Source organism: Pyxicephalus adspersus, chromosome 10 (genome assembly GCF_032062135.1).
Source record: "Pyxicephalus adspersus chromosome 10, UCB_Pads_2.0, whole genome shotgun sequence".
Lineage (NCBI taxonomy): Eukaryota > Metazoa > Chordata > Amphibia > Anura > Pyxicephalidae > Pyxicephalus > Pyxicephalus adspersus.
Genome location: NC_092867.1, coordinates 42,662,956 through 42,681,669, shown reverse-complemented (window position 1 = coordinate 42,681,669; position 18,714 = coordinate 42,662,956). Strand labels below are relative to the sequence as shown.

The following is an 18,714-nucleotide window of genomic DNA, read 5'->3' as shown; positions in this document are numbered from 1 at the left end:
TTCATCAGGGATCCCTGTTCAAAAACAAAATGGTTAGCCCAGGGGTAGGGATAGGATTGGGCAAGGGGTATGGGGGTGTCCGACTGGCCTGTTTCAGATTCAGTCTCTAAGTCTACTTTTGACCCAGATGTATCAAAAATCTTCGGCTCCCATGCGCTCTGTTAGGCTCAAGGTCAGAGCGATTTAAATTGGGGCGATTCTTTGAACCAGTCCCAGGCGGACCATATTAACTTGTATTGCTCCATCTTATTCTCATCTCCTCTGCTACTAACAATTCCATACGTTGTATCTTTTCTAGTTCTATAAGCCAATCTCTCATGGTGGGTACTGTGGGCTGTTTCCATTTTATAGGGATAATTGTCCTAGCCGCTGTAAGAAAGTGTCTAAACACATCTTTCTTACTAGCCTTTATAGACCCAGGAAGGATGGATAGTAACAACATTTGGGGTGATATCCTTAAATCAGATCCAGTCACTCTGTTGTATATGTCAGCTATCTGATCCCAGAGCTTACGAATTCCCGGGCACTCCCACCAAATATGTAACATCCTACCCCGTTGAGAATGACAGCACCAGCACCTGTCGGGGAGTGAGGGAGACATACGATGGTTATCTGTGGGACATAAATACCACCTGGAGATGATTTTATAATTGGTCTCTTGGGCCTTACAAGGAAGTGCCATTTTATGGGTCAGAATAAATGCCTTTTCCCATTCCAGAGGGGAAATAGATAACCCCAATTCCTTTTCCCAATGTCTCGTGTAGGTGGGAGCATTATTAGCATGTACTCTAATCAATATCTCGTATAACTGGGAGATCACATGGATCGGCCTATTCGTGGAACATAGCTCCTTTGTTCGGTATATGTGGCAAGAAATGTTGATAAAAAGGAGGATAATTGCTTGTATAGTAGCCACGCATTCGGCAGCCTCTGCATCCCGTCGTCTAAAGATGAGAAGGGTGGGACTTTCCCATTCTGTAGTATACTGCATATCTGCCTATTATCCTGAGCCGTCCAGGATAAAAATGTCCTAACTTTCAGCGCCGGGGCAAATGAGGGATTATCAAACGGGGGTCATGGGTCCTATCTTAGAGGACACGTGACCCGCCCTGATGAGGCTGTCCCACTCCTTCAAGAGGTCAGAGGTAACAATTGGTAATGGTTGGTGTAATTGTACATATTATTATTTTATGTTTAAATATTGTGTTTTTTGTATATATTTGTTCAGTTTATCTTTGTCTAGCTATTGGTCTTAACCATAAATATGACCAATTGTTCAATTACTGTATAGAAGTAAAACTCCCTATACTTTGCCTTAAAAGCCCCTCTCTTGCCTCCTTTCTTCTCAAACTGTTCAATAACAATAAATAGGCAAGGTGATAACACTCAATCAAACAATAATCTCAATGGCAGTTAAGGCAAAATAGACAGTGACACTTCAAACATTAACATTTGAATTCCATCTAAGCCAATCTAGGCAAACCCAAAATTGCATAACAACCTTTTCTGTTTGCACCCAAAATAAAACTAAGACATTTACAAATGATCTAATTTTTTGGACCACCTGATAAAGTACCCCTACCTAATAATAAGACCACTTCAATCTATCCCCTTGCAGGGAGTTCTGAGTGATCCTTTAAATCAAAAAATCAAATCTATTATCTCTGTGCCACGATGAGCAAGGAGCTGGCTTCTTACTGCTCAATCCCTGATGTTCTTTGTAGTAGGAACAGCGGCCAAGGGATCTGTGCAGACAAGGCTTCATATAGCTGATGTCCGGTATGACCTACTTCTTTAGACATTATCAAGGACCAGTTGTGTAGTGAAAGCTCCTTTCCATGTGTCCTTATTGGAAAATGGAACATAATTATTCCTGACTTGGTGCCTTTAACCATTCATATACTTGAATTTTACCCTTTAAATTTGTTATTTTGGGCTTCTTTCAGCTGTCCTAAAAGTCAAAGATTTTGTTCATATCAGCCTTTTATTGAAAATTCAGAGGTCCCTCCTCTGGACACTTTTATTATCCCTTGTAAACTCATGATGTATTTATCAAATATCATGCAGAAACTGGAGAATATTAGTTACCTGAGTGTCAGCATGCATGTCAGTAGTTTTCAGCCAAATTCTGCTTAACCTAGGTCAGCTGATCTGAACACCATGATGGCAAAGACTAATAACCTGTACTGATGTTGTTTGTACATACTAGCACATCAGCTTAAAAAAATACTGCATGGCCACACACGTTCATGCTGAAAAAGGGTCAGCGCTCTTCACCAGTTAGAGCTGGTATGAGCTGCTCACTTTAAAATCACTTTTGTGATGAATTAATATCAACATTAATAAATGATAAGTGCCATCTATTTTCTCCATGTGTTGTTTATATGAGGAAACTCATAGAACACACTTCTTTCATTTTTTTTATCAATTATCAATTTTTTTTATCAATTCCATTAGTCAACTGAATGTACACTGAAATCATGTGCAGACAGCCTCATCAGCCATTCTTTACTTAGCTCCCCCCTCCCTATAAAAGACACTGTTTGATTTTGATCACAATATTTTAAAAAGAATATATGAATTATCAGTGCAGGGCAATGTAAGAAATGTATCTTAGTATTTGAACTCACAGTTTAGTCATGATTGATTTTTATCTTTAGGCTTCTAATTGGTAGATTTCAATTGGGCAAGGAGGTTTTCTTCTCTGACTACTAGAACTATATATATATATATATATGTTTTACTGGCTTTTAAACACAATGTAGTGATTTACATTTAAAACTTTGTGATCATTCTGGGATCCTTTGGATAAATCACTGTGGTCATTGTTGGGGAGAGAGACATCAATATTTGAAAGCTAAAACAACAGACGTAAGGGTGTATTAGAGAGTTAAAGCCTGAAATACGCAAATGCAAGTGGCTTGAATGAATTATTTGATTGGATTATATTATAAAAAATGTAATGTGTTTCTTTTTTCTCTCTCCCTTTGGTTGGTAACCACAGATATGTAATAAACCATTTATTGTCCTTCTGATGAAGCCAGATGGTGAAACACATAAAGGACAGAAAAGTGTTCATTCAATGGATGATTACCATGATTGTTTTTATTTAAGTGATTGTACAATTTACTTGTATATATTTATTGAAAATGTAAATAAATATTGGAATTTAAAAATAGTTATAACGTTTGTTTGGGTACCTAGAAAATCCTAAAGTTTCAAAAAGAAAATTTGAACAATTTTAAGCTGAATATTAAGCTTCGCAGCCCAACTAATGGGTACCCCAATGAATTATAGATATACCTTCCTCCTAAAATACAGAAAAAAAAAGGTTTTCTCTCCTAAAACACATAATACAGGTAGTCCTCGAGTTAAGGACATCTGACATACAGACGACTTAGATCTGAATGAGGCTTCCCTGCTTGTTTTTGTGCAGGACAGAGGTTTGATAGGGGGGGGGGGGGCGGTCTTGCAGAGGAAATCTTTTGCTAAACACAGCTGAGACTGCGCTCTTCTGAAACATCTTGTAAATCTTTAATGACAAAGACAAACTCTGCAGATGTTTCTTTTTGCATATCAAAGCACAGCTTGCTCCAGAAGTTAAAAAATGTCTAGGCTCCATAAATGTTTTCATTTTTTTTTTTGCTTTGTTTGTGATTAACTCTCAGTTGGGTTTTTTTGCAGTAACTGACACCACACTGCCTAATATTATGTTGAGACAAATATCTGTCCTAATTGCATGTATTAAAATAATGTAATATAATATATACATTATATATAATATAATAATGTACCTGTTTCGACTTGCATACAAATTCAACTTAAGAAAAAACCTACAGTCCCTATCTCGTGGGCTACCTGTAAGTTGTTTACCATAATATTGGCAGACAGGCAAAAATGGAATTTGGCAACTCTGCTTATCCATCCAAAAATGTGTGAATACAATTAAAAGTTCACATATATATTTCAAAGTTGTTTGAAATATAGGTTTAATTATTTGTGAGGACTTTAGTGGGGAAATGGTGTAATATATTTTAAGAGCTTTTATAATTCCTAATTAGGGTCTTTTTATTTAACTTTAATTACCAAATGCTGTAGTCTTATTATTCACTCCCGAGTTTACAGATTCATAGGAATTGGGATAATTGACACAATAAAGATATGCACATATTAGATGCAGTAGACAGTCTTAAATGATGATTTAGTCCAAACAGAATATTTTTAACCCTGCAATCAATGTCCAAAGATTGCACCATAATCCTATTATCCTGCCAAATGTGTCCTTCCTTGGACTACTTTTGATGTACCAACACCTGCATACCAGGAACACATAACAAGACCAGCCATCACAATTTTGCCCCTGCCAGTCACTCATATCCTTACACATACCCATTTTTCTGTTTCTAACACATCCCATATTCAAGAAGTGGCTGATCATTTGTTCTACAATATATCCAATCAATTAAAAGGTGCCGACGTATCAAGATAAACATTATTTATCTCTGCATTGCGTGTTCTATTTAAAGATTAGCCATAGTTCTCTTTGAAATACTATAACAGAAGGTAATGCCATATTCTGACATTATGACATTCTGAAAAACAAAACAGTGAAACGGAGAACAGTAGTGCAGTGCAAAGTGTAGGGATCAATCAGGAGCTCAGAGTACTGTAGGTAGTTTGGTCAGGATATGACATCCATTTGGTGTGGGTTGATGAGTTTGAGTATGAAAGCTTTTGTGTTCCTAATTGTGTGTTAGCCCAGTTCAGCTTATTGGTTTGTTTAAGGCCTAACACTAATCTAATATATTCATATGACATCCATTAGTCCACTAACTCAAGTAAGTAATCTTGAAAGTAATTAATCTTGAGATGCCATATAGATTTTTGTGTGTTGTAATGCACAAAGGTGATACATCTGCACTAAAGCATTCTGCAGCACACAGCAATGTATGCTGTGTTGTGGAGAGTTGCAAAAAAATTTTTTTTTTAGCAAGCTGTTGTGTGTTAGCAGCTCATCAATTTTCAAAAGGCTGCAAAATTTAACAGAATATGCATCATTAACACATTTCACAAATCTGAAAATCTGAAAGAGCCTTGACTGTAATTCACAAAATCCAACACGGCAGAAATAATTCACTTAGGTTTTGTACTGGAGTAGGAGATGTTATGCAAGAGAAGATCAAAGGGAGGACTCTGTAGTCTGTTCACAGTCCATTGAACAGACAGATTACCATATTTCTGCAGTACTGAATCTTAGTTTCTCCTCCTTCTCCTTGTAGCATTGTGGGAATATCAAGCTGCATTCCCAGCACTATCATCCTCATCCAGTCATGTTCTGGGTTCATGTATTTTGCTATCCTATTTGGCTAGGCAGGAAAGAAGTAACTCCCCTGCTTTCCTTATTCATGGCACCTTGGTATGCCCAGATCATATACTGAGCTGTGCACTTGCGACTATCCAAAAATAAAATTTTCTGACTTGTATAACATATACTTACCTAACATATAATCCTATAGTTGTTGCACGATAATGCTTACATGAGAGTGGTGAGGTTTCATAATAACAGGACACATTAGAATACGATCCAGGCAGAGAGTGACTTAAAGAAGAGCTCAGAAGTCATTATTTTAAAATTATTTGTATATGAATTGCATAACTTAAACAGAATAAATGCCTAAAGTTCATTATGTGTATTAGATGCCATTGTCTTCCACTGTTACCCCTTCTTAAAGTTTAGCAAGTTGTAAACTCACCTAATTCCAGCAAGTAGTTACTAAAAAGAATATGTCTGATTGTAGGAGTGTCATTGTGCTCCATTTGGGTCAACCTAAAAATAAAACTTTTCAGTAAAACCTACCCTGCATCATTTTATGTATGGACAGTTGACACAGGTTGTAAACTAGACCCCCTGCACCAGAGGACCTGCAGGGGTGGGTTGCCAAAAAATTGCAGTGGGCCCCAAAGATCTGTTGCTACACCACTGACTCTTAATAAGGTATTGTCAACATTTTCCTGTGTCTTCTTGTGATTCAAGATTTAAGAGTGTAAACAAATCAGCCTCTGGGTTCAAAAAAGGTCATGAGTTTTTCTTTCAGATTGCACTTCCAATAGAACTTGGAAATGAAACTCCTGGTTACTGACATACAACTAAAAACACTGTAAAGCACTAAATAACACGAGGGGCCTTTTTAAACACATAATATTAGTAATTTGTGAAATCCAATGCTTCTGATTTGCTACTCTGTGTTTATTTATAACCCTTAAGAATCCAGTAAAATCAGTAAATCTACCAGTGCACTCTATTGCATATACTGCTATTCTGTATCCCAGCAAGCCTTTGGTTTGGCAATAGCATATGTATGCTAGATTTTCCTCCAGATGCTCCTACTTGGCACTGGGGGCTGTTGGGACTTACAACATGTCCCTAGACAAAGGGCTTGTTTTAGTTGGCTTGCTTAGTTTCCAGGTCTTTCAGGCTTACATTTTTTGATTATGTTTTGTGAAGGCTAAAACTATTTCCACAAATATATATAAAACAGGAATTTGGTTATTTTTATTATCAAACATGGATAACCTAGGCTACATGATTGTAAACTAAACTCTGAGTAGATATCTGAAAACACAAATTTTAATATTGTTTCATTACATCAGTCATTACTTGACCCCTTGCTCTGCTGCTCAAGCTGACTGGTGAAGGAGAGGGTATTCCAGTGGTCATATTTTTCCCACAGTTACCCATTAGATGTGTGAGTTTACATATGGAGGACATTTGTATCTATAATATTAAGGTATGACAAATATGAGGAGAGTAAACTTGAGATTTTATTTTGTCAGGTGTCTTCCCTTTTTTTACTTGACTTGTACACTAAAAACATGCAAAGAAAAAAATGGAATGCTTGTTATTTTCTAAATTGGTTGTTTAAAGTACTTCTGTTTGTTTACCAAACGTCCCCTTCCTTTTCCTTCCTTTAAGTTGTATACAAGCTTTCAGCACCCTTATTATTTTTAATTTCATCCTTATCCTTACATGCCTTGACCTCTGTTTAGTCCTATAATAGCATTTCCATAAACTGATGTCTAAAATTATTATTTTCTTTAACCCCCCCATTAATTGCTTTACTGCGGGTTTTCCATTTTCTTCTATTCTAAATAAATACCCGGGCAATGCCGGGTAATCAGCTATTAATCAAATAAAATAGGAGATTGTTAATTTAGGGAATATCCAGTTGCTTTAGGGGTTCAGGGAGAATTGTATTTTTCCCTGTTGGTGCAAATTACGCCATGCTTTCTAAGGTTTTTCTCCATTTCTTTGGATCAACTTGGATTACAGGTAAGTATTTGCAGGTTTTCATTTTTCTTATTTATCAGTTAAACTTGAGGGACATAATCCATGCTACGTTTGTAATTGTGGTATGTTGTTATATCTAGAAAGGTTGGAGTAACTACATATTTTAGTTTGAATCATATTATCATTCCTCATTATCGTAACAATTAAGTAGAGCTGGTGCATCAACAAACTGGTTTACAGTTTTTATGCAGAGTAGGCTTTTGCATTCATAATTAATTTATGTATAATTGTTTGTTCCATTATCAATATGGACAAATGCCAGAATTATGAACAGATTTTTGGTAAATAGTACTTGTACTTTAATGAAAGCACAGAAAAACATTTATGACATATTGTAGTCCTTGTTGTTGTTCTTATTAAGAATACATTGTTGATGTAAAAAAGTTTGATATTTTAAGGGCTCATGTGACCATAAAATATTATTTTTAGAACCGTAAACTGTTTTAGTTGTTTGTGGGTAGTTTCACAGTAAGTTGCCATTGGAATGTGTTCAGTAATTGTTTGCCATGGTCTGAAAAAAATATCTCTCAGTAAAATTAGTTTTTTAACATACCATAGCGCATCAGCATGTACATTTATTATGAACAATGGAAGTCAGTAGAAAGAAAAGCTAGTCAACCAAAATGTTTTATGTATTAAAGAATCCTGCTAGGCAGAGCCTAACCTATGGCTTTTCCAGTGTCTTGAGCCTATTCCAGCACCAAACTCTCCCATGCTATTCAGCATTATAAGATGGGCAAGAGAGATACTGTTTAATAATGTTTAATTGTAATGGAAATGCAATGATTGGCCAGCGACCTTAATGTAAACATGTTTCTGTGGTATATTTTGAAATTAGATGCAAATATTTTGTATGGTTGCAAAAAGAACAAGGTTTATATATATTGGATTTATTAAAACTCTTCAAGACTGGAGAAGATAAACTATCATGAGTTAACCTGCGTGATCCAGCAAATCTGGAATGGATTTCATACTATTATTTGGCATATGTTTTCTAACATGGACTAGATCTTTTCCAGGTTGCAGGATCACCCAGGTTTCACCAATGATAGTCTATCTTCTCCAGTCTCTGAGAGCTTTAATAAATTAGTCCCACTGTGTCATCACATAGTCGTGTTCCTTATTTAGCACTCCCTCCCTATGTCACCTCTTCTCCACCTGCTGCCACCGACAACTCCATGCAGAATGCATTTTTTGTACTGTAACAATTTGGCATATTTAGAACCTTTGATAAAGTATTTCTGAATAGCACAGAAATTAGGTTCTGCCTAATTTATGAATCTATTTTAGCTTTCAGGCAGAAATGAAGGATGACAAAGCCACTGGCCCGCAGGCACTCCTAGCTATATAAATTAGTATTTCACCAAAGTAAATGCTCTTTTGGCCAATGTTACATTTTTATTACTAATATAATTCTGTAAATGTGTTATGTTGATAAAAAGTATTGGGATTACATTTCATGTAGTAGTTATAGAATTTTACATACACACTGCACCCTTTTCAGGGATTTATGTGATCTAGTACAGTTTCAAGACAAGAAACAAATGTCAAATATATCCAGTGCTAAAAGAGAGCATCATCAAAAACAAAAAGATTGTGATGTAGAAATCTGATGAAGATGGTATGAAAATAGTTTTGAATGCTTCCATGTATGAGGCAGAGGCCCTCCATCATCTTAATACAACACTTATGAGATTTTGTCCCAGAACACAACTTTCAAACAATAACTGAGGGAGTTGTCATCCCATGGAGTCCATATAGGATCAGTCTCTGTTAAGGTTGCAGATATTTTACAGGTAGAATCACTCATGACCACTGTCTTCTGGCAGTTTCCTAAAATCCATAAGCCTGTCAGACCACAGGACAAATTACTAGTTGTTGCTTTCATAGGATCTGTTTTAGAGGGTCAGAGCAAATCCTTTCTTCCTGTACAACCTCATACCCTGGAACTTCTTTATTGGTATGATGGCTTTTTTCTAAAAAAGGGGGTACTCCAACTTTTTTGGAAATTAGATGTCACAATCTGTCCTGTCAAATCATTCCCATAGGGACAAATCCGTGAGTCCCAATGAAACTTTGTCAAGTTTTTCTTGCCGTCTGCAACTCCTTTATTTGTAATGACTACAAATTGGGGGGTGCAACATTTTTGAGCTGTTCCCAGGACAAGAGATAAGGGAAAATCTTTACTTGATGACACTTGTTCTAGGTACAGCTCTCTATAATAATTCCTCTTACTTTGGATGATTTCCTCTCACTTCCTGTTGTGTTTTGGGACAGGAAGTGAATAGAAATTTGTCAGACTGTACAAAGAAAGCAAAAAAATAAACTGGAAGAGGTTTAATCTCTTTACTTTAAAATGGTGTATGTTTTCTTACTTGGCTAATAATGAGAGCGGTTGTAACATTTTATGTAAACAAATACCAGGATTTCCATTGTCTTAAGCAAGATTAAAAATTCCATAGCCAATTTACATGACAGATTTTGTTCGCAGTGTTATAGTAAACAGTTGAAATGTTTTTCCTGTGATGAATTCTTTAAAAAGCATAAAATATTTTCTTAAGCTTGTGACAGGAAAAGGGAAATATCTATTTGACTTAATAAATGAACACTTTAGTGGGCCATAATTTTAGCTATTTTCACACATGGTTAGAAATTGGAAAGTGTGACACCAAACTAAAGTTTTTACTTTGTCTCTGCCCAAAATGATTGTCCATAGAAAATGTTAAGAATGTGGTGAATAATTGGTACCTATTAGGGCATGCCTTACAGTCCTCTGCAGAAGGTTCCTGCTTTAGTTTCAGCATGTCCAAAAATTATTAAGCACATTGAAAGCTTTTTTACTGGTTGTTTATGGCATGGCACAGTTTAAGTAATTTTAGGATCTTGGCATGTACAATCATAACAAAAGTTAGTTTTTTTTTCTATAGTGTTGTCTGGTTTTTATAACCCAGGGAGTACTTAGAAGGTATGTGCCATCATTACTTTAAGGCCTAGAGTAGCAGAGAACAGTAATACTTCAGTACCATCAGCAATAAGCAGAAACCTTTTTTAAATGTTTCCGCACCCAAAACTTTTTGTTTTGAATAAACTTAAAAAGGTTTAGAACACCTATCTGCAGTTGGGGACATTTTTCACTTTACTTGCTATCTAATAAAAAGGTTGTGTGGTGTGGTGGGACATCTCTGTAAAGCTACATACACATATCACATGAGACAAGTGATTGTGCTCCTCTGAGGCGAAGATCTGATGTGTAAAACTTTCCCTTGATGGTGTTCATCAGTCTGCTTTTTGGCTTTTTATTGTCTTGTCTCCCTGTTGTAGATTTTTCCTCACTTCCTGTCTAGTAAAATAGTTGTCCCTAGGACAGAAATTGAGGGAAAATATTTCTAATAGCTCCAGATAGCAATAAAATCTGATAGATATTAAAAATGCATATGAAAATTGAAGTGCTCAAAATGGTTTGTGTTAAATACTTTGAAAGCTTGTCGTACAGGGAAGCAGGTAACCACTGTAGAAATTATGTAGGGAATCTCTCGGCTCTGACCCAGGTTTAAGTAGAATCAACCATCACATTTAGAATAACTAGAAGAAATAGAGTGCCCAGGGTCCTCAAGCAGAACAATCCTAGATGTTAAAATCTGAAGAGAAAGTGGTGGAGTTTCAGAAAAAAGTGGAGATAAAATTATCATTGAATTATGGCCTGCATAGATAACACTCACTGTTACATAACTTTTTTTTCAGCTATGGAGCTGATTAAGTGATTTTTTAAGCGTAAAACTATCTGTGTATTTGAAAGAGAAAGAAGGAACTTTGGGGACCTTAACGCATAGATCATATAAAATAGACATCAATTTTCATAAAAAAACATTAGATCTAGTCCTATTAATTGGATCTGTTGTATTAAACCTCTGAAACAAAGGTATAACTTATAATTGAGCTGTAACATCTTGATCTATTCTCCAACATAGATACCACCCAACCCACCAATGGAACCATCACTGTGTAAAAAAATGACTCCCCTGGTATTACAGAAATATAGGCCAAGTAAAATACAGCTATCCTCAAGGAGACATGCCTTATACCATGTCTCCTGACCCCCATATATATCTGCCTTGTAGGGCGGCTATTCCTTGTGGAGCTGACATCAGTTGAGTCAGTCATTAATGACCATACCTATCTGTTTTTCAGACCAGCAAATGGTCCATCCGGAAAGGGGAACAGCTGAGCAGCATAGACACAATTGCAAGGCTTGACTGTTAACAATACTTTAATGTATCATTATTTATATACATTTAAACATATCAAGAATATATCAAAAATCACATCAAAAACATAGTTAGATAATTAGGTTGAAAAAGGACATAAGTCCATCAACCACTAGGGAACAAAACCCTATAGGCATAGTTTACATACATAGACATTGTAATAGGTTTAAAACCTTTTTTGATTTTAAATCGTGTATTTCAGGATAACAACACAGATGAATATCCCATAGCTGAAAGTTTTGAATGAATCTGTGTGTTTGCAAAGTACATTTTGATATATACAAGTAGCTCACAGGCAACCAGTTATTTTTATTAAACAATGTTCCTCCAAAGGTTCCTGGGGGTTCCTTGAGCAACAAGCATATTGTGCCTCTCAGCCAAAAAAGATTGTTGGTGCCACTTAAACTCATCTATCTGTAAAGGTGACATTCTTCCCACTGGTCATCAATGTAAGGTATTTTTCCTTCTAACCACCACCTTATTATAGTGTTGGCTGCGTATAAATTAAATATAGTAGAGGTTCGCTGAAGACTTGAAAGGTATTTCCAATGGTTCCCCCATGTTGAAAAGGTTTAGAGACACTGTAATAAACCAAAGACATTCAGAGTAATGTGTTGTCTGTACCAATAGGTGCTTAGTTTCATTGGTATTACCATATAAATCTTTATAAATGACACTTTGGGTCCGAATGGTTACACAGCTGTTTCCTATTTTCCAACAACATGTGTGACTGTTAGCGCTGTGGAGCTCCTATGAACCATAAGTGTTTTATAATAAGTTAAAGAATTGTTTTTCTGAAAACATGTTAGAGTTACCTTTAGGAAACAATGCTTCATAACACTAAACAATGCAACAACATAACCATTGGGTTTGACTTTTATTATAAATACTGTATACAAAATTGTTTAGAATCTCTAATTTATTTTCTCTCCCATAGGAGGCGCAGAAAGTTGTAAATGTGGTCAGCACTACAGCAACGGATGGGGACTACAAGCCAACCGATGATAAAGAAGAATCTCCAATTGCTGAGGTGGGCTGGATGACATCTGTAAAAGACTGGGCTGGTGTGATGATCTCAGCTCAGACCTTAACAGGTCGAGTGCTGGTAAGTGTTGTTCATTTGATTTTTTTCTTCCAATATATTGACTGCAAGAACTACTAACCCAGCAGTGCAAAAATGCTAAAACCTGTTCTTTCAAACTGTGTAAGTGACCTATACATAAAACAATGACAAGGAGTCTTTGGTGGCAGACTCTGTTAACAAATGTCACACTTGCACAATCTCACCGGTGAGAGCAGATGGTATTGCCTACAGGCCTGAAACTTCATTATTGGGTAGACAGCCTAATAAAATGTTGAACCAGATGAACAAAATTAATTTCTTATCTTAAAATCAAAGAACTGTCATGGAACCTTAAAGTAGAAATATGGTCAATTTTTAAAATGAAAGTTAATATGGTAATGTAGCATTTCAAATTACACAACAGCATTGAAATAGTTTATTTATTTTTTGTATACCTATTCATGTGTACAGAATTACCCGTTGATCCTACAAGTAAAATTGTTGCTCCTCCGCTTCTTGTTAGACCACAATTCCATTACATTTGAAGATAGTTTAACCATATATATTGCCCTCTGTGGCTTTTTCCTGAGCATCAAAATGCTAAGGAAATTGCAAAATAAAACCTGCTTTTATTACATACCGGGTTTTAGATCCAGCGACATCATTGCCAAGTCTCCACAATATAGGCTTATCATGATTAGTGGAGGGGGAGGCAGGGTGCTGTACTTTGCTTTTTGAGTGCAGGAAATTGTGTGACTATCAATGTGTGAAATACATGTAGTGCTGATCTTCATGACTAAAAGAACTGAAGTCTAGTGAATGAAAGTGGTCAGGGTTAGTTCAGCTGAGGCGAAATGGGCCAGGTAATTCTCGGTGTCAAACATCCAGGAATTCGGGCAGGTTCTAGCTAACTCTTTTTAGCTTTAAAACTGTTTTGTCACCCTTGTCTTTCACATGCCTTTTTGCAGTACTCTTTTAATGGCGGTCCTCTTTAATTTTCAAAAAAGCTTTGGTTTGATCCATATGCTGACCATAACAGGGGGGATATCACTAATAACTTAGTGGAAACCAATAGTAGCTTGGTACTGTTGTGACATTCTGCCAGACTAGGATTTGCGCATAAATTCTGTTTTTGCTTTTATTTGACTGGCTCTGACCATGTACAGCTTTTCAGTGACAGCTGACTTGCCTGTAGTGCCAACAGCCTTTATTTACATACATTATTCACCTGTAACCTGTGTTTTTGTAATTTTTTCATCACCCAATCCTGATTGAATTACCCAGGTCTTTGACATTTTTAGATCAATAAGAAAAGGAAATAGCATTTAAACTGGAACTCTGGGCAGATATAGACATGTACAAAAATAGTTTGTAATGTAATAAATAGAGTTGAAGTTTTTTTGTTTTTTTTTTTTGTATGAGAGATAAAGAAGATTTTTACAGTATATTGATACATGTAGCCTAGATATGCCCTCATTCTGATATAATACAGTTGTTGTGGCCTCCTAGAAAAAGCGCACATTAATTACAGAGAGGTATTGGAATTATGTCCAGATAGACGGGCATTTTAGATCTGCTTCTGTCACGCCACACTCGTCGGCAGACAGCAATCAAATTGTTGCATTTGATGCTTTATGAAATTTTTTTTACCACAGAGCAAACCTTATAAAGAGCAGACAAGCTAGGTCATTATCTTGATGCTTTGATAAAATATAAATGGTGGGCATGTTTAAACAAACACGTTTTATCTGTACGATGTCACCGTTTATGTAAATGATTTATCAAATGATTGTTTTTTTTATTGCACGTTTGTTGAAATTTGTTCATGCAGTCAGCCGATGTACATTGTACAATAAAAAGAATCACTGAGTATGACATGAAATCAAATTGCCAATATATGTCTAAGAGGTTTTGACAGTGTATACTAAAAATATATATTTGATGAAGGTTTTATAGTATTTTCGTGTTCATAGCAGCTGAACTGTACAGCAGCTTTGTGAAAAAAGGATATGAATACATATAAACTATACTGTGAACTCTGTATACGGGCATTCTGTTTAGCATTGAGTGAAGAAACTCCTCCTTATAAAGGGCCTAAACTTTCTCCATTGTAGTCCATGCCAAACAGCAGTATCTCCTCCACACATAATGATTTATATGTGTAGCACTAGAATCTGTCAAGTAACAGAAACTTTATACACACCATTTATTTTGTTATCAAATAGCAGTTAAAACAGAGAATGTTTGGGAGTGCTGTTTATTATTTGAGAGTCATGTTTGTAATATGTCTTACTCTGGTCTTGCATTCGTTTACAGCTTAATTCAAATAAACTCTGCTTGGAGAGTATTGTTGTCCTCACCTCTTTTTATTTCAGCACTGACCTTGAATAAATTTACAGATTATGAGTTTGAAGTAAAGTATTGAAGCCATGGAGAGCCAGGCAGATAGTATTTTTTTTTCATCCTCTGTGCAGGTTTCATTAATATGCACATGCTATTAGGTTATTCCCACATTCTAATGAATAAAAATATTCAATATCTATTTTATTGCTCTTGAAAACTGTAATAAAAATCAGTTGAATTAAATTAATCTCCTATATCTGTTTCTCACAAATCCTTGTGTCTTTCTGGGAAAGAACTATTTGCTGAGAGCTCTGTAGCCAGAATACCGAGGTCTAAGATTGTATCTCAGAATTCATTTTCATTAGTTGTCTCCGGTGCTCTTACTAGGTGGAGTGTGTCAGCTGGTAAAATGTAATATAAAAAACATGTCAAAATACAGTGCAACATGGTGTGTTTTTTATTGATTCTGAGTGACTTTAAGGTATGTACTGAATTTATAATATTTATTAGCAAACTGAACATTTCTCGGGACCTGCTGTTTAGTAAATTAAACTTCTTTAAATAAATATCCTTCAATAATGAAATTATGTACTCTGAAAATCTTTTAAAGGTTTATGTAATGTGCATAATGTTCGTCTCTTTATTGTCTGTTTATACAGTACAAGAGCAGCCTTGAAGACTATTACGTGTTTTTTTTTATTTCTCCTAAACCATTATCAGTACATATTAGTAATTTCCTTGGCAACATGCTACAACAATGCTGCTATTCCATATACTTTGTTTATTAATGGAATCTGTATTTTTAAAGAAATATAATATAACAGATAATAAAAAGTTGAAAGTTATTAAAAACATTTCATTCATAAAATATTTTCATGAAAACAAAACAAAGCAACATAACCGCCCTGTATGTGAAATTAAAACGTATACGTTTTTTATTGTGACCAATAACATCAAAATTCAGAACATTAATACTGTTGTACAGCTAAAAGGTAAAACTCACAATTTTTTTTTAAAGGATGTTTCAATAAATACCAAAAACAAAACAACAGTCAGGATTATAACAAATAAATTGACATTTAAAAAAATTGACAATTAAAAAAACAAACATGGAATAAATAAAAAAACAAAAGATAATGAGGAAAACTAAACAGAAACAAAAGGAAACAAACAAAAAAGACAGGCATATCAAAATATACTTATATATTATGGAAGGAGGAAAAAATGGTTACACCATCTTGTTGACAATATCAGAAAGTTCCCATTCACATATCATCTATGAGCACAGGGGATCTTTTTTTTAACATTCGCAAAGCATACCAGGAGGTATGTTCAAAGGCAGACATAATCTTACGTTTTGTTGAAGGAGACTGGGTCTCTATATATGATTCCCATATTTCAAAAAATTTCCCCACCTTAGTTTCTTTTTTTTAGAGATGCCTCAATCCAGGCCATTCTGAAAAGATATCCCTGAAAAAGCCCAAGTGTCGGTCGATTTGGGTCTAGGCATTTGTGTAGTATTGTTTTTTTGGCCACTAAGAAGAGGATAGCCAATAAACTTCGGCCGCTTCTAGTAATCTTTGCACCTTGTAAATGATAGGTGCCTAAAATAGCCCATTCCGGCGTCAGTGGAACATAGTTAATCAAATGGGAAGTAATGTAATGAGCCACCTCTTGCCAGAACCATTTTATTTTATGGCAGTTCCAAAAAGCATGGTATAAATCTGCCCGATCCTGTGCACACTTAAGACATTCCCTGTACATCACTGAAGGAAGGACCAACCACGCCCTAGAGAATGCAACAAGGATATTACTTGGGAAATAATCAGACCATTTAACCAGACCCGTTTTTCTGGTGGAGTAATCTAAAACTAATCTAATCGTCCCACATTAATTTTTTAAATAGTTCACCACCTAATGAATTGAAGAACCTCTAGGTTGGGGCAGAGGGTTATTGTTAGCCCAAGTCAGTACAAATTAGTAAGGATTCTGACCCAGACCTTAATCCACGTTGGGCCTGCAGTCGGGGATGGCTGCTGGGCAATATATAGCTATATGCCTCCTGTTCAGACCTGCAATCTTCCAGCACCTACCTTTGCTTGTCTGATATATCATGTGAACGAATGTGGTGAACCCATAAAGTTAATTCTGAAAGAGTTTAAAACTGTGAACGGTGTTGTTAAATGATGCTGAATGATGGTGTCAAAGACATGGCATTCATTTAACATTTTTTGTAGGTAAGCCCCTATCATAAAAAAACATTGTATGTATGTATAGAAGAAGTAGTCAGCAGCACTGGCCGTGGAGGGTTCCTTCAACAAGGCAACATAGTCGTGTTGTGACAGTGCTTTTACAATTTTTTTTTCTGTTGTCATCAGCTCTACTACCGGTAGGTGCCATCTGTGCTTGTCACTTCATTTTAACACATATGCCTAATTTCTAATAGAAATTAAAGATTATTTACCAAAATGCATTTTCCATGCTACACACCCTCTTAGCCCTTAGACAAAAGATGACTGTCACTGATCTTATTGTGTGTGATAGCGGATCATTTCTTTGGAAACCACTTAGGGAAAGTTGGGAGGCATCAGTTGGACTTGCTTGAAACTGAGTAGCTCAGAAATAAAGCTGGTGAACTTATCAGCATAATAAATCTTAGTGATCACCTAGCAGTAAAGCAATGTGCTCTTGCTACAATTTCAAGGAACAATGGTCGCAATATTCCAGGCCTTTTCTGTGACTTAAGGGTAAAATATATAGTGTTTGGGTCAAACATACCACTAAAGCTTTTGCACTTGGACACTGTTGTGGGCAGTAGGGTGTTGCTAGTCCTTCCTTAGGGTTTTCATGACTTGTGAGGTGAAGGAACCAAATAGCATTCTAGTGAGAATTCAGAGCAGAAGTGAAAGATAAATCTGAACACAGTACAGACACATAAAAGTGAAAGCACAGCAGACAAACAGGTGTCATAACCAGGAACAAGATACACTTACAGAAAAGAACAAAAGACAAAACCAATATAAATACCATCAGGGGCCAAAACTAATACAGTAAAAAGCAGAATATACATGACAGATTGCTTAATCCAAATGCCAAAAAGATTGAGGCTGGAGTGAGTCACACAGACTTTTCCCAAAGGTTGGTCAGAGTGGAGGCCCTAATTTCCACACACACTTTCAGCAGGAGACACACAGGTGTAAGAAGATAGAAACACTCCCTGTTTAGAACATTCCTGGCAGGAAAACACATCAGATTTCTGACCCTAAAGAGAGGAGAATACCAGACCTGTGACTGGCATTTGACGACACCCTGCAGCTTTGCTTTGGTTCAGAAATACAACATACTTTTATTGTGAAGAATTTTTTTTACTTTATCTGTAGTTTGATTTAAATGTACATGCAAATGTTATTCAGTCGTGTTAATGTGATTTTGGATTTTTAGATTATTATTTTCAGCATTTTTTTCAATTCCTACTGTTCATGGAATAAGGATTTAAAGACCTTGAATCTTAGAGGAAGGAACCTCCATTTCCAATGTTTGTTTTCCGGATGTTTTATGTACTTTGCTTTTGCTTTTTTTATTGACGTGAAGAGTTAGCACGTTCATTGTTGGTGTTTGTTCCCGATTCACAAACATGTTGCCTTGTGAAAAAAAAGTGCTTTGGAGAAAATATTGTGATACTTCAGCTCTTCATA

The 18,714-nt window shown here is 35.9% G+C and overlaps 1 protein-coding gene across 1 annotated transcript in view; it reads left to right on the top strand.

Annotated features, from left to right (window-relative positions):
* The window catches only part of KCNMA1 (potassium calcium-activated channel subfamily M alpha 1), a gene marked incomplete in the record, with an annotated part of 294,379 nt that overhangs the window by 75,690 nt on the left and 199,975 nt on the right, over positions 1-18,714 (top strand). Inside the window, 1 exon segment of the mRNA XM_072424926.1 lies at positions 12,551-12,718. Coding sequence (XP_072281027.1) covers positions 12,551-12,718 — 168 coding nt within the window.